Raw genomic sequence first — 16364 nt, 5'->3', positions numbered from 1 at the left:
ATCTTTTTCTGTGATATTATTGTTTTTCTTTTTTTAAACATTGTGCCACAAAAAAAAAAGAATTCGGAACAGTGAACAATCTTCTGACTTCAAGTATGAAATAAATGAATGCTCTTAGCTCTTTACCAAAGTAGGGCTAGAGAAGAATTAGTCACTCTCTGTGATTTTGTCATTTACTGTTAAATGAAACACTTTACCTGAAGACTCTAAGACTGTTAAATCTTTGCGGCTTTAAGTGTAACCTTAATGTAAAACTGACAGCTTACAATATTTTTTACAGCTAGGGAGTGGATTTGAAATGTACAAAGCTCCTTAGTCATTTATGTCAGACGCCATGGATTTGTTTCTGGTTGAGTCCTTTTTTAGTTTTTCGGCAATTATGTGTATTCTAAACTGGGCACTGTGGGCAGTCATTTTCAGGAAAGCATGTTTCAGTAATACACAAAGTTGTAGAAAGAACCCGAAGCTTAAAAGGAAAAGCCAATATATGACATGTGATCAACCCAAATTGTGTACATATTAACCATAATGATAGATGATATAGATAGACATGTTCAACCGAGTAGGCTATTCTTAGTATGCTCACATTTACAGGACACATGCCTAAATGGCTATAATTGGGAACAGTGCCTGGACATCCTGTTTATGATGTCACCACCAGCAGCCTAAACGGACAGAGTGGTAATACTGCACGTGTCTCTCACATGTCTTAATCTGGCTTACACTCCTAAAAGACAAGACAGCGTTTTGCTTGAATTAGGGGAAAACCTGCCAGACACAGGTGGTTTATAGTGCCTCATCATTCCCACTCCATAAATTAAAAGCCTGCACACAGGACTTTGAGGGGATCAGGGCTTCTACAAAATAATTTCTACCTGTTCTGACATTGATATCAAATACCTCGCTAGTTCAAGCTACGTGATCACGTTTTCTCCATCAAAAAGTAGTTGTATCCCACAAACGCTTATAAATATATTTTTTTATGGAACAAGACTATTTTTTTGCCACAGGATCTCCTGAGAGGCTGTCTTTGGGCTCCAGCATAATTACATGAGACCCACACCCCTTAGGGCAACACCAATTATAGGTTGAATGTAGGGATGAAAAGAACCACGATTGGACAGCCGGCATACTGTATGAATTAGAATACCTCCTCATCTCTCATTGATCAGTGTGGTACAGTATAGATGAAAAGATTACATGCAGCATGTATGTGGCCGCTGTAAACTATTGGGAATGGGGCTTGTCATTATATAGCTGGCTTGGGCCAGGGCCAGTACTGTTATTTTCTATCTCTGATTAACAAGTAATGACAGCAGAACGAAAGGGCAGAACACTGAGGAGATGGCGGAGGAGCCAAGTGGACTAAATGTTCAATCAAGCTGCTACTGTCTCTGCTACCAGTGTCTTGGGTTTTTGGGATGGAAGAGAGGGCTTTTGAGAGACAGCGAGAAAACCCTTATGTGGCTAGTATTGAATGTTTGTTCCGTCACTGGTCACGTTCACAATTAATTGTGGAAAATGAACACGACTGTTAGGTCTCAGAGATTTCAGAATTGAATGTGCACATTGAAGCGTATATTTACATATTTCACATTATCAGCCTATTTACTTAACCTACTGGCAAAAACTGTTTTATCATACAGTACAAGGAAAATACGATACCCTGTTACTAAGGTACTAAGGACTGTTTGACATGGAATATACTGTATGTATATAAATAGTATGTTGCCAAAACAGTTAAAGAGGAGAAAAAAATATGATAGTATCATCTAGGATTTTGGATATCACATCATGATAAGGCAAGAGTGTCCTGGTTTTAATCACTTAAGCTTTATTTTATACTTATACAAAATGGACAGAAATAGTGAAATAGCACATATACAATGTCACAATAAGATATTACCGTCACAAGATTGATATTGATGTGTTCGGTTCGAGAATGTTGTGAAATTTGATTTGAGGTCTAAAAAGTATTTCTGCAAACTGTAACTCCCTTTTGCCATTTTATTATTTTGCAGTTACAGAGAGTCATTCCGAGCCCATACTCCTCTTCAGACTAAATGGAAATGACATAGTCTCCATCTAAGTACACACAATCTTATAGTCTTGTGACTAACACATGTGTAGTGCAATCTACATGAAATTCGATCAAAGCATATGAAATGAAGCACAGTCAAATTAAAAAAAAATCGAAATCCTTTTTCTGAAATAAATATTTTCACGATTTTTCCAAAAATCTACACGACCTACAAGCTCGTAGCGCGCCACTTGGTGGCGCACTATGAGCTTGTAGATCTGCTATTTTTCAATAGCTAAAGTATAACACAATGCTTAAAACACCAAAAGGGGTTCCCGCCCAAAGTCCTCTCTACAGTAAGTATCTGAAAAAGAACCTCAAGTCGGATGACCGGATCCCGAGTCTGTGGGCTAGCTCCTGGGCCTGAGACCACCTCAGGGCCCCAAACACATTCCGGAACCACAGCTGGAGCCAACCTACGCATTGCACAAGCACTGCACGGCACGGCACGCACATAAAATGTGCACACACGGTCTGCACCACTGTAGGAGATAAGCGCTCTAACATGATTTCAAAACACAGATAATCTGAAATGGGATTAGCCTAATACGTTACAAATTCATTAATTTGTTTCCAAATTCGCGGTCAGGCCCTGGAACGGTGCCAAACAGTCGGTCCAATTTCATAGAGGGTATAGCTGGACCCAGCTTGATGTTTGTTCAGATACTTGGAGGCGGTACACTGTGCTTCATTCTCACGTGCAATATTGATTGTTGTATTATGCTTTGATTTATGTAGACTGCACACACCGGTATTAATCCCATGACTAAGACAAATCCATCCATGTCTCCATGGAGAACATGTGTGAGCTGTTCTAGCGGAAGCAGTTGCAGAACATTGTGGAGACAACTTGAGACAGATGGTACATCATCAATCCAACATTGTAATATTGACAACCTTGCACAGTACCATAGGATACTCAGGATTCTCTTAAATCTATTTAATTTGTTGTGTTGTTGGGTGTAAACCCAAGATACATTGTAGGGGGTCTAGTTCACCATGTCATGTCCATTTAGTCTGAAGAAGAGCATGGGCTCGAAAACGTCACTCTCTGTAACTGTGAAATGAAATATTGGCAAAGGGAGCTATAGTGTGCCGATCTACTTTTTACTTCTTTAATCTCAGTTTTCTTCAGGTCAGATGTGTCTACTCTTTGACCCGATATTTGATTTTGTCCATATCACCCAGCCCTACTAAGGATGCAACATAGTTAGGCTACAATATTTTAAGAGAAGCAGTTTGGCCTTTTTATATTTTCTCTAGTTTTCCCTAAAATGAGGAAACTGTTCAAAATGACTTCTAACACACTGTATAATGTGTGCGTAACGTACGATGTGATGTTGTAGAGAAATGCTACATGTTCAGTACTTGCACATGAATTCAAATCGGGTAAGAAACGTTTCTTACCTTTGTTCTAGCTTTATAACTCTGTGGTGAAAAGTGAAATTGTGTACTGTATAAAATGTAAACATGTTACTGCCATTGTCATAGCACACATATAACCACCAAACCAGAGAAATGTTATTTATCTACACTCTACAGTACATGAATATTTATACAATAAACTCATTGCTTTGCAGAAATTCATAAGTAAAATATGGTATATCAATGTTCATGCTGCTATGTAATTATCTAGACTGACAGCTATTTTTGTGACATAAATATGTAATTATTGTCATTAGAAATACTATGATCTCAAATGTATCTTTTGAATGTTTCATTATAATCTTGTACAATTAAAATACAATATTGTAATTGTATTACTGTATTGGCAGCCTCATTTCTACTGTGTGATCTGTTCCTTTCCATACTGTCAGGCATTTTGTGATATATATTTTTCTTTGTAGTATTTATCTAACAAAATAATTTGTAGAATTTACACATTGACAAACATAGACAATTTAAATAGATATATGATCAAATCAGTTTGTAATTCAGATCAGATGTAATTCAAGTAATACATTTAATAATAGTCAACATTAGAGATTCAGATTTTCAAAAATCTATCAAAGCAATAATTTTAGGCATTTCAGGCATACCACATACATATATTATCACAAAAGGTCATTATAAGTAATCAAAACGTGATGGTAGCGCAGGTTGATTTAATAAATGTAGTGCAACACAATCCTATCAAACTCAAACATACTTTTATGACTTGTTGTTTGAGCTTCTAGTTGTCTATTCCAACTTCTCCAAGGATGGCAGCAGGTGTCCATAGAGCATAGATCATAATGTACAAACATCATCATTGCACTGCAGGGAACAGAACAAAAGGTTGATTGAGTTTGAGCTACAAATCTATGATATATGTAGTTTCTGTCGGGCAGAAACCTCTTATTTCCATATTTCAACTTTTTACGTAAATTAATGCCCTACTTCGTCACACTAGTGTCACACAAACATAGCAAAAATAGCCGAGCTACAAGATCAACACGTTGCATCGTGACCCGTTTTGAGCTTGTAGATCTGCTTTTTGCTACTTTTCAGCTGAGCAATGATTTGCTGTCGGGAAGAAGACTGTCAATATACGACGTCTCACTACAAAATGTAATTATTGTTGGGTTAATCAATCAAAAATCAAATGTGGTGAAATGTACCAGCGAGTAAATTCATTGATGTCAGTATAATGATAGTTTGCAGAATTACAGTACATTTCAAGTACAACTCAATACAAAAACTGTTAACTGAGTGGACACCATAAAGCATTACACTTGTTTACAATAGGGCCCACCATTTTCAATTCATCGAAACATTAAGAGACGTACGAATATACACAACTATACTACACGCTACTTTGGGCCGAACCTTTTCACAGAATATGGACGTTAAGGTTCATGAGGTTAAAGGCGTTTTAATTTCCCTTTTATGTTCTCTTGTATGTCACGTGACATGAGACTGAAATGTGTATGAGTGGAGGCCTCGTAAATAGAGTTTATTGAATGAAACAGCTCCCACTATGGTGTCTCCAAAGCTCTCGCCCCTGTGTCCAGCTTCAGGAGTTCACTTTCAGTAAAACCTGTAGCCTCATTATTTCCTCTGCAATTTCTTCTGGCAAGAAAAGCTTCAGGGCATATTTAAAGCCAACTAGGGCAGCTAGCTAGGCGTTGGATGTAAAAAAAAATAGAAATAAAACTGTTTTTGTTTTAAAACAATACAGTGAATCTCATAGAAACACAACAGGGCACCTTGATCTGGACCATTCTTTATTATGTTTTATAGGGGTCAAATAGCAGTAAACAGTGGAAAGCTACTAGACAGTTATTTTACCATGCATTTAAGGACAGCATTGAAATATATTCCACCCTGGGAGAGTCAAGACTGCACACATTTCATTACTGTCTCCTATAACCAGACACAGAGGGGGCTATCTAATTTCAAATGTCACACTATTGTATAGCTCCGTAAGTAAAAGTGACGAAAAGTGACGATTCACTGTGGCCTGTCCAGGTGGGTGCCACTTTAAATTAACCACGTTCATGCATCACAGATCCCCAGCCAGAACCCAATCAGGGCAGTTGTTAGAGACCGACCCATGCCATATTTTTGGGTCCGATGTCAACCCTGATTTTAGAGAGTCCTAGATCACAGATCACTGATGTAAAAAATAAAGAACATTTTATCAAAGAATATTTAACTTATTTAATTGATGTTTATTTAGAAATGAACATAAAAAAACGTTTTGATAAAATTATGAAAATAAATGATAAATATTTTAAATTAAGTATACCAGTAAGACGCCCCGAGGGTGAGAAGCAGGTCTGGAAATGCCCATATGGACCTTTTCTTTTTATAATTGACAATTTCGGGCCGGATAGGGTGTAAAATGTATACTAATTAGTAAGGCCAGGCAGGGCCTCGGGCCAGCCCAGTTAGGGCCCATGTAGGGCCTGCTGAGGACTCTAGTTTTCGCCGGCTTTGGGGTGGGCCTGTCTAGAGTTGGAATGGACAGGTATCAGTCAAAAGGGAGACATCGAAGAGGAAGGACCGGTGGGGTGGGATCAACATATGGAATGTCATAACAGGTCAGCTACTCAGCTCCATATATGGAGATGTAGAGTTGCTGGCCGGCTCCATATATGCAGATCTAGGTGATGATCCAGTCTTCTCCATGTATGGCTATCCAGGGTTTGATGAGGTCAGTGTCGTGATCTTCATATATGGAGAAAACCATACTGTATATGGAGCGTGTCACCATATATGAGCGTGACGGCCATATATGGTGCCTGACAGGTTTCGCAGGTTTTCATAGAAATCTGCGACCTACAGTCGCAATAATGTCCATTATATAAAATTATTACATGGCTTGGTTGAATGCTTGATTCTGATTGGTCAATCGCTTAATTCAGCGGTGAATTATGTGTCGATAATGACCGCTCCGCTGTATAACTGACCGCTGCCTAATCAAACCCTCTGAGCACCAGCTGCGCGGCTGCGCCCCGCTTGATTTACTGCTGTTTCCAACATGACAGCCATGTAAACACACACACACTAGTGACACACAATGTAATTTACAGCTAAACATTGCTCTTAAAAATGTTTTTGAAAACATTTGAGCGAGAAATAGACGAAGCAGGACCCGAAAATGGATTCTATTTGATCAACTCACTTCCTTGTTTTCCGACAGTGCTCCAGCCCTGCAGCTGCAGACGCAGCCAGTGCGAACTTATGGAATACTTTTTTGTTGTGTTTTGGGTCAATGTATTAATTTATGTTAGTTAGCCATGTAATAAGCAGGATAATATCTGGCTAGGTGGTCATTGTCGGGAGATAATTCACCGACAGGGAGTTTAACCACCGAGGCGAAGCCGAGGTGGTTACACTCCCTGAAGGTGACCACCTAGCCAGATATTATCCCTTACATAACATTTAACTCTAATTATACACATGTCTATAATGACCCAAAATAAGGACACCAAATTGAAAAAAGTGGTTAAAATCGGGACATATCGGCTGCATAATTGCAGATACTGGCAATGGCCAGACCGACATATCGGTCTGGCCGTTGCAGTAACTACAGTTCTGTGGTCAAAGCAGTAACCAGTGGGCCCCCAGCATGTCCGGTTACTGGAACAATATCTGTGACCTCTGATGTCACTGGCTAAGGTCAATGTGTCGTAGGTGTCTGGTGAGTGATCCGACGGTAAAACATCCTTGGGGACTAGTACAGGAAAGAAACTACCCAGAGCACATACGGTTGCCATTAGTTGTCGGTCATTAGATTGAAACTGAACAACTGTTCTAATACATACAAATATTGAATCAAGATCCTCTTAGCAACAAGTAAGAAAGCGATCACACGACGCTGGTACCAACAGGACCCACCAACGAAAGAACATTGGATGGACATTACTGAGGAACTGTGTGTTAGACTAGAAGAGGATAAGTTCCATAAAAAGTGGGAAAAGTGGGATCTCTTCTTTCAGCCTAGCAATAAAAAAAAAAAGTATTTCAATGAATGTATCCTGTAATGTGAAAAATGCAGCCTTGTTTTTGTTTTTTCCCTTTTTCTTTTTTTGTATTGTCTTTTCTTTTTGTTGTCCTTGTCTTTTCATCAATAAAAATTAAGTGAAAAAAAAAGAAACTGAACAACTGACTCTTCTTTTGATCACCCACTAAACTTTTCCACTGTCACTAATTTCACCTTTGTTAAGCCACTCACTTGTTAAGCGACCCACTGATAGCCTGGAATTATTATGACATTATGACTCCATGCTGGGCTTTCAGCTATTTGGTTTGTTATAAGGACTCCAGGGAACCAATTATTGCGTGCACCACATTCCGGTCTCATTTTGATTCCCATCATCATTCATTTTAATGTTTCACACATTTAAACAAAACAGCCTTCTGGTTTTATTAGTGAATATTTACATCTAATTCCTCTGTAAGATACTACATATTAGTGGAATCACATAAACGTATGTTGATGATGTGAGAGTTTGCTAGGTTGAAGTTTATCTATGCCATTCTTCTGGATTCCATAATAGTGGTAATCTGTTTTGTATAAGACATTGGCAAATCTGGACTTGGCATAGAATGCCAATCATTGATACTCAATTATATCTATCGATGAAGCCAGGTGAAACGGTGTCACGGACCACCTAGATGGCCTAGATGGCATTACATTGGCCTCCAGGGCCACTGTAAAGAATCTGGGAGTTACCTTTGACCAAGGTTAGGCATATTCTATCTCAAAATTACGCAGAAGCTTGTTCATGCATGTGTTACTTCTAGGCTGGACTACTGTATCTCATTATTAGGCTGCCCACGTAAGTCTCTAAACAGTCTACAGCTAGTCCAGAATGCTGCTGCGCATGTACTGACAGGAACCAGAAGAAGTGATCATATCACTCCTTCACTGGCCTCTCTGCACTGGCTCTCGGTTAAATACAGAATAGAGTTTAAAATTCTCCTCCTCACCTACAAAGCTCTTAATGGTCAGGCACCAATGTATCTTAAAGAACTCATGAAGCCTTACAAACCTGCTAGAACACTGGTGCGTTCACAGTATGCAAAAATGCTTGAGGATCCAGAAATATCTACGGTTAGAACAGGAAGCATAGCATTTAAGTTTCAGGCACCGCAGCTGTGGAACCTTCTCCCAGTTTCGGTCTCACACTGTATAATTAAGGCCTCTCCTCTCCTCTCCTCCTCCCCCTCTCTTCTCCTCCTCTCTCCCCCCTCCTCCCTTTGGTTGTGTGGATTCATGTCCATCCATCAGTGCAATAGTAATTAACACTGTACAGACTCACGCTCCAGTAAGGCCTGCCACTAACTCGACATCCGGGGAGCCGCTCCAACTGCAACTGTGACTGCGGATTGGGCCGTCCACCCCAGAGTCTGGGTATGCCTGACGTTTCTTCCAGTTAAGGGGGAGTTTTTTCGTTACCGCACTGTCGCAAAATTGCTTGCTTATTGTGGGACTGCAGGGTTTCTGCTCTACATGTAAAGTGTCTTGAGACAACTTGTTGTGATTTGACACTACGCATTGAGTTGAATTGAAAAAGAAAACTTCTTTGTGGGATAAAAGTTGAAACTGTCAATACAGGAGTTGCTCTGATAGGTACAGTACATGTTATGCCATATACTTATGCCCTATTGCAGACAAAAATAGATGAAATAGCCAATATAAAAGCTCACAATGCAACATGTTGTGAGCTTTTGGGAAAGCCCATTTAAAAATGTTTTAATGAAATAAATCTGCCTATAATAATGCCATGCCCAAAATAGCAACACCAGGTTGAAAAGGGATAATGCCGATATTGCCTGTACCACAGAGTTTATAGGAACACAACGCTGAGGAAGGTCGAACCGCGTCCGTTGCTTGTCCATGAGAGGTAAATAAACCATGAGAAAAGGACAGTTATTGTTTGCTGGCTGCTTCCTCATTTCTACACATTTGTCTCTTGACAACTCTTATCTTTGAGCTGCAGGTCAAGAGCAGATTTCATACCCAGAAGCCATGGTTCCGCTCTGTGCTGTTGCAGGTACTGATGCATGAGATAAACTGCAGACTAACTTTATTAGTACCTTAACCAGCCTATGGCACCTATATCTCAAATAATGAGATTTGACAGTGGGGACTTTATAAAGTGACTTACCACTGGCATCTTTCCTGCTTGTGCATTGGATGAGAGACCAAGAGCCTTGCCAATATATTCTAAAGGTACATAGTCACCTGGTGAATCCTGTACAAAATGAAGCAGGACCTTCTCCCCACCTTCAATGTGCAAAGAAATATAAAAAAAAACTCCATTAGTTTAAGGTAATGTGATGATAACTTTGACTCTGAGACGTTACAATAATTCAAACTGGCACTAAAATATATAACGTAATACTGCAGTGCCCTCTAGTGGAGATCAGATGCCACAATAAAACAAGCCTGCCTCCCTTCCTTGATAACACAACTAGGAAATTATGTGGATCCACATAATCGGACATGGAATAAAAATGAAAGAATGTAAGAAATAAGTATGTAACTGATGAACTTTCTGCTTTTGATTAATTCAAACTATTTGTACACATGCATAACTCTGATTACCATTTCAACAATCAAAACCTCTATTCTATATGTTTATCCCCATATACAAGATACCACTCAGATAGTATCCCTCCTCTGGTGCATATCTCAGTTGAACTTCAACCTTCCTACACTACACCTGGGACTTACCTTTGGCCACAATGAGCATGCCTCCACTTTGTAGCAGATCTCCACTGAAGTTCCCCTGGATTCCTAGAGCCTTAGCCTGAAAGAATACAGACAGTGACAGTCAGCCTTTTACATTTTCATCTACTTCACCAATTGTACATTCAAGCTTGATTTATACTTGCCGCTGTCACTGGACAAAAATAGCAGATTTACAAGCGTAGGTGTGCAAAATGCTAAGTCTAAAAATGAAAAATAAATACAAAATAAAAAATCCAATTCTCTGACCATGTCAACAATGTGAACACAGAACTAAAATGTATTCAACATGATGAAAAATGGCCCAGTTGTGAAGATACATACTTTGGCAATAACATCTCGTACTTTCTTCCCCAGTGAGGCTGGGACGACACTTAAGGCAGTGTATCTGAGGGAGGAAACCATTAGCCATGAATTATGCAAAACCATGTAGTGTAGTTTCTGCATGTACTGTACTAGCCTGGGGTCCACCTATGCTTTCTATGGCATAGGCAGCTCCCGGAAGGATCCGCCGGGAGAATCTAGACGCAGCTGCGTGACATGAGACTAATTCATTTGAGGGACAGAGAGAGAGAGGACTGTGTGTGTGTACGTGTGTGCGTCAATTTAACAAAGGTGCAGACGATCAGAAACCAGCAGAGAGTGATCGACGTTTGCGCTACTCTAAGCCGAATTGAAGTGGACTCGGTCCCAGACTTTTTCTCCCTGGAAATAAAAACGTCTGGGTTTCCGAGGCTAGTACTGTACTGATGAACATGCTTTGACAAAAGGAACAGATTTTATTCAACTTCAGTACACACTTAAAGGACCACTTTTCAACCTATCTTCATATAATGGGTCCTCACTAATAATCTGTCTCATAGGAGGGCTGTGGGCAGTTTAGAAACCGTCCTCCAGTGACATCATCATTAGGCAGATTTTTTTTAAACAAGATTTTTACAAAAATGTTTAGATTTTCATTATCGTGAGAACGATGGCTTCCATTTTCGCATTGCAACTTTTCAGGACTAGAAATCCTGGAATTTCTATTAGCTTGTATTACCCATTGATGATGTCACTGGAGGACGGTTTCGGAACTGCCCACAGCCCTCCTATGAGACACAGACCGAGTAGAAAGACATTGTGCCATTTTGTCATGATTATTAGTGAGGATCTATTTATTATATGAAGATAGGTTGAAAAGTGGTGAAGTGGTCCTGATTTATACTCTGTAGTACATTATATAGTCATGTGGAGTATACAGAATTAATCTTAAAACACTAACTATAAATCACATAAATGAGACGTAACTCGCGGAGTTAGTTCATTCAGACATACTCGAGGGGGTTCATGCCATGCTCAAAGGCGCATACTATACTCAAGGGGTTAACATGCTGCATTACTATGTGGATGTACAAGTGTGTGCAAGACCCTCACGTCATTCGCCGATGCGGCAGTCAGCTGACCAATTGGGCGGGCTACTTAAGCTCACCAGTCTGCATGCTCTTCCTGCCTTCCTCTGCATATGATCCCTGGTTGTATGTGATGTTTTTTCCCACCACCACCCCAGCACCACCGGTGGGCTCTGCCATTTATGTTCCCCATGGGGGGTTATTGTATATCTATCTCCCTGCTCTTAATGTTTTATGTTGTTGCTCAATCTTGCCGAGCAGGGAGAAATCCAGCAGAGCCGAACGCCAAGTCAAATATCATATGCACACTCATTACTCATTCTGTAATAAATATTGGTAAATCTATTCGTGAGTTGTCTGACTGAACTCTCTGAATGTGTGTGTGTGTGTGTGTGTGTGTGTGTGTGTGTGCACATCAATCTATACTTGCATATCTCGAGATTCCCGACCGATTGACTTCAAACTCGCACACAGGTCTGCCATGCTTACCTTTTGAAGCCTAAATCCTTGTAGCTTTTCTTCTTCTCATCAATGTAAAGAGCTACAGTATATAAGAAAAAGATGACCATGAATTAATATTGTTTGCTTATAATCCATCAATACAATATAGGCTGTTCTGGTTCATGAGACAGCACAAACATGTCTTGTTCCAAACCTTCTCTCTTTAACCACTTATATCCTAGCATCTTTATTCTATATTATCATCATCTTATATTAAAATTGACTAATGAGAGGACCGGATGCTATTACCGAGGCTTCGATAAACAAAACTAATACACCCATATTAGGCATGTCTCTACGACTCAGACCAGATACAAACCCGATAAGACCATATATATTTGGAGAGACAAATGGAACCAAATGCTCTGCAGTGTTGTTTTCGTCAACAAATAAAAACTATACTAAAATGCCAGGGAGGGACTAGTGGACAAGAGTAGAACAATAAAGAGAATTTAATGTTTACATTTTACATCACCATTACATCACCTAATCAACATGAGTTAGACTTTAATATATCGCCCCTCACTTCACACGGGTGTGATTTATTTTTTTGTATCTAATGCATCAACTTTTCTTTTTGGCGTGTTTATCCATGAATGTGGATATGTACATCCATCCATCCATCTTCAACCGCGTATTTGTAGTCTGGTTACATGGGCAACAGCTCCACCAAAGAGCTCCAGACTTAAGTGGTTGACACCCAGCACAATGAAACATACACATATACATTTAGCCAGAAGCTTATGTTTCATACATAGAAAATGTCAAAACCTACTGTGTAATGAAAGGTAGAAAAGAAAAGCAGCGCACCTTGGCCCAAAATGGTTGAAAATCTGTCAACATGTTACAATGTTTATTCATGCGGGCCTCGACGCGTCATCATGCATCGCGTTTTCGTTCAAAGGAAGTAATTAATTATGGACTTTTGGCATAGATTGGATATGCTCTAAAAGTGTGAAAAACATATTTTTCACTGGACAGCAATTATGTATCCATTTAACCCAGTGGGAGTGAGTCATTATATTAAGTTTTCCATCATGCTCGCTTGAAGCACAATTAGGTAATTGTGCTCCTATTCAGGCACACCATTTAAATGGCTTGGTTGAATGCTTCTGAAAGTTCTTCTGATTGTAATTCTACTTCGTCAATGTTCAAGTATGTTATTTCAGTATATGGACTGCTGAGCTTAATAACAGCCCTGAAATTCAGAGCACCTGATTGCACCTCTTGAATTGTTAAACGGTGACCCCAAGTTACAAGAATCAGTTGAGAATCATCTGACGAAACCACGTCAGAGTAGTTGAACTGGACATTGTTCTATAACTAGAACAATGTTGTCTTGTTAGTCTATAGGCTACTAGCCTGGTAAACCAACCACCCTGGAAGTAGGCTACTGCATGGGTTCAGTTGGTTGAACTGGACATTGGTTCAATCATTTGGTGTTGTCTTGTTGTACTGTACTGGGATCAGTAGTTAAACAGGATGCAAGCGTCGATATTTCTGTGACTGGTTATGGTTCCAAATACATTTGCAGATTCAATCAAAACATGTTCCATTCCTGGATGTATTTCTTACAATTGTGTTTTTTATCAAAAGGATGACAGAAAATGCTATGTGAAATATTTTTTTTAGATTAGATGGAAAAAAGTAAAGGGCTAAAATAATTGTCAGACTAAAACTAGACTAAAATGTCAACAGTTTTTGTTGACCAAAACTAGACAAATACATTTACGGATTATTGGACTAAAATGCTCGACTTTTAGTCGACTAAAACGTGACTAAATAAAAATAGGATGAGTTCGACTAAATACTATAAAAACTAACAACGGTGATTGAAACTGGACTAAGACTGAGACTAAATTTAAAAATAGCCGACAAAAACAACACTGCTGCTCTGCAAGTACAAAGTCATTGAAGGTCACATTATTATTGCGTCATCAAATATTATTGCTGGATTATTTTGAGACCGATTCAATGCGATATGGCATTTTTTCGGACGATTTCGATGCGCTACCGATCATATCGTGCAACTCTCATTTCCAAGTGTTCTGCTTATGGGTCCTACCACCTGGGTTTGAGTCTTGACATTTATATAAGTGGAATTGCTAAAGCTGCTTGAAGGAGTAATTGAAAAACATCCTTTCAAATTGTATTCACAACTTTCAGTACATTATGCTTTTCATATTCTGTTCATATCCTCCTACATTGATGGTGCAAAACAAACACAAAAGTTCATACCATGTGAAAATTCACATACCGTTTAATCTGAATTCTTTTCACATTAAAATGGTATGTAACACTTGTTTGTTTGCCATTCCATGTTGGTACCAGAGCTGCTTAATACCTCCTTTAAAGAACCCTCCCTCGCTGAAGTCTTTGAGGCCAGTCTCCTCTGGTCCTATGCCCACCAGCCCTACACCGTTGGCCTTAAGGTCTGGATCTAGTTTGCTGATTTCTGATGCCATCCATCGGCATACTTGGCAGCCGAACCTTCGCAAGAACAGCAGCACCACTGTCTGGTTCTGCCATAGAGACTGCAGTTCTATACTCTGAACACAGAAAGGAGCAGAGTTGACACACTTATCAGATAACATTAGGCATCAACAAACACAAAAAATTAAAACCACCTAGACCCTATAATACCATAATAAACCATGCCTACAACATTATTGTAATTGCTGAATAATTATGATAATTGCGCCATCCAGCGGTGGGCACATTCAACTGCAACCAATATAACACTTAGATAAGTTACTTTGAATCGTGACTTCCTGCTTTTCGGTGGAAAGGCTATATTAACAAGTTAACAACATACGGTACAGTACGATCCATTTATCATAGCAGGAAACTTTTAATTTAAGTTCTAGAATGATCAAACTGAAAATTACATTAACAGAATGTAACAATTACAAAGGTAATGTTTGAACATGAACGTTATCTCGCTTCCCTACCTCTCCAGTATCTGCACTCTTCAATACATTCGCTCCAACTTTCGCCATGTCGAACATTGCCATATTCACCGAATGAGTAACTAAAAATGTTGCTAACAATATTAAAAATTGGTTATTATTTTCCAAATATGTAGAATGTTGTGTATTTACGTTGGGAGGACTAGGAGCAACTCCTGCTAAACTCTACACACAAAACACAATCATACAACTGCATGTTGACACGCCCCCTCCACACTGACGTCCGGATGGTGTTCCAAGCCCACCAATCACAAGACCTTTACTGACTGGAGGCGAGGTTTGCGAACACGTGCAAACAAAGCCTAAATAAATGAAATGTTTCTGCCTTGATTTACTTGTAAACAAACATGTCTACTGTACTACTGTCTGTACTAGTACTACTGTACTGTAATGTAAGCCAATGCTCAGTATAAAACAACATGAGTCTCCAAATCTAAATAGAACCAAACTGCTGGTTTCATAAAAGGCCAGAGATGGTGGGCACGTGGGCTCAAAGGTGAAGGTGATTATTGTCTAATCAGCAGTGGTGGGATTATGTAACTGAAGTGCATACAATAAAATGAATTTCAACTGGCCTACTCTACAACATTTCAGAGATGCATTTTGTATAGGCCTACATTTCGTTTTTTGCTCCACTAATTTTGTGTTACTATACCGGACCGGTACTTTGCAGATTTAGATTATAAATACAAATTATAAATCAATGAGTCAAGGATCTGGTTCTCAAACATACTTATTACAACACACTGATCAATGTTTTCTCTCATCTGTCTTTGTAGAGGAACAGTTAAGCAGCCCCCAATGAGACAAGATTAATTGTTGTGAATTGATTTTTAGCAACTTATTTTAAACTCATGTTAATGTTAAATTATTGCCATACCCATAAAGTCAACTTTGAATTTTTTATTTAATTGGACTATCTTGATTAACAGAGTAGCCAATGAGTGAAATGGAAAATTTGTTAGTATAAAAATTCTGGTAGTAAATTGTCGTGAATAAAAGGGGGCTTGGCATAAATCATAATGATTATTTCTGAGTGATTCTTTATATTAGATAATGGAGTATTGTTATGTCTGCATGTCCCCTTGAGATCAGTAGCCTACTCACTCCACAGATCTCTACCATTGTGTGCTTTTATACCCCATATAGGTTCTTGTATAAAGCCTTTTCATTTTGATGGGTAAAAAGCACACTTACCGTATTTCAGCAAAACTTTCAATGCATTCATCTAGAGTAGA

At 39.1% G+C, this 16364-nt stretch overlaps 1 protein-coding gene across 2 annotated transcripts; it reads right to left on the bottom strand.

Moving 5' to 3' along the window:
* Nucleotides 1-61: 61 nt before the first annotated feature.
* Nucleotides 62-15336, bottom strand: prxl2b (peroxiredoxin like 2B). Of its 2 annotated transcripts, none has more exons than XM_079509382.1 (7): nucleotides 15109-15336; nucleotides 14502-14706; nucleotides 12146-12197; nucleotides 10590-10653; nucleotides 10251-10326; nucleotides 9682-9800; nucleotides 62-4336 (listed from the first exon to the last, which is right to left on the bottom strand). In XM_079509382.1, exons 1-7 carry the CDS (start codon nucleotides 15169-15171, stop codon nucleotides 4310-4312), a joined length of 606 nt encoding a protein of 201 aa, XP_079365508.1. In that variant the 5' UTR covers nucleotides 15172-15336; the 3' UTR covers nucleotides 62-4309. The 2 variants fall into 2 exon arrangements, with proteins under 2 accessions (XP_079365508.1, XP_079365509.1); XM_079509383.1 differs by having other exon boundaries at nucleotides 9759-9800.
* Between the last annotated feature and the right edge of the window lie 1028 nt (nucleotides 15337-16364).

Source organism: Electrona antarctica, assembly GCF_951216825.1.
Source record: "Electrona antarctica genome assembly, chromosome: 9".
Lineage (NCBI taxonomy): Eukaryota > Metazoa > Chordata > Actinopteri > Myctophiformes > Myctophidae > Electrona > Electrona antarctica.
Note: the sequence above shows the minus strand (reverse complement) of the source record. Positions and strands in the feature narration are given on the sequence as shown.

Coding starts and splice junctions, on each gene's coding strand:
- prxl2b (XM_079509382.1), bottom strand. CDS start 15,171: ATGGCAATGTTCGACATGGCGAAAGTTGGAGCGAATGTATTGAAGAGT. Junction 10,327..10,589: donor TACGAGATGTTATTGCCAAA/GTATGTATCTTC, acceptor GTATTCTTTCAG/GCTAAGGCTCTAGGAATCCA. Junction 9,801..10,250: donor CATGCTCATTGTGGCCAAAG/GTAAGTCCCAGG, acceptor TGCACATTGAAG/GTGGGGAGAAGGTCCTGCTT.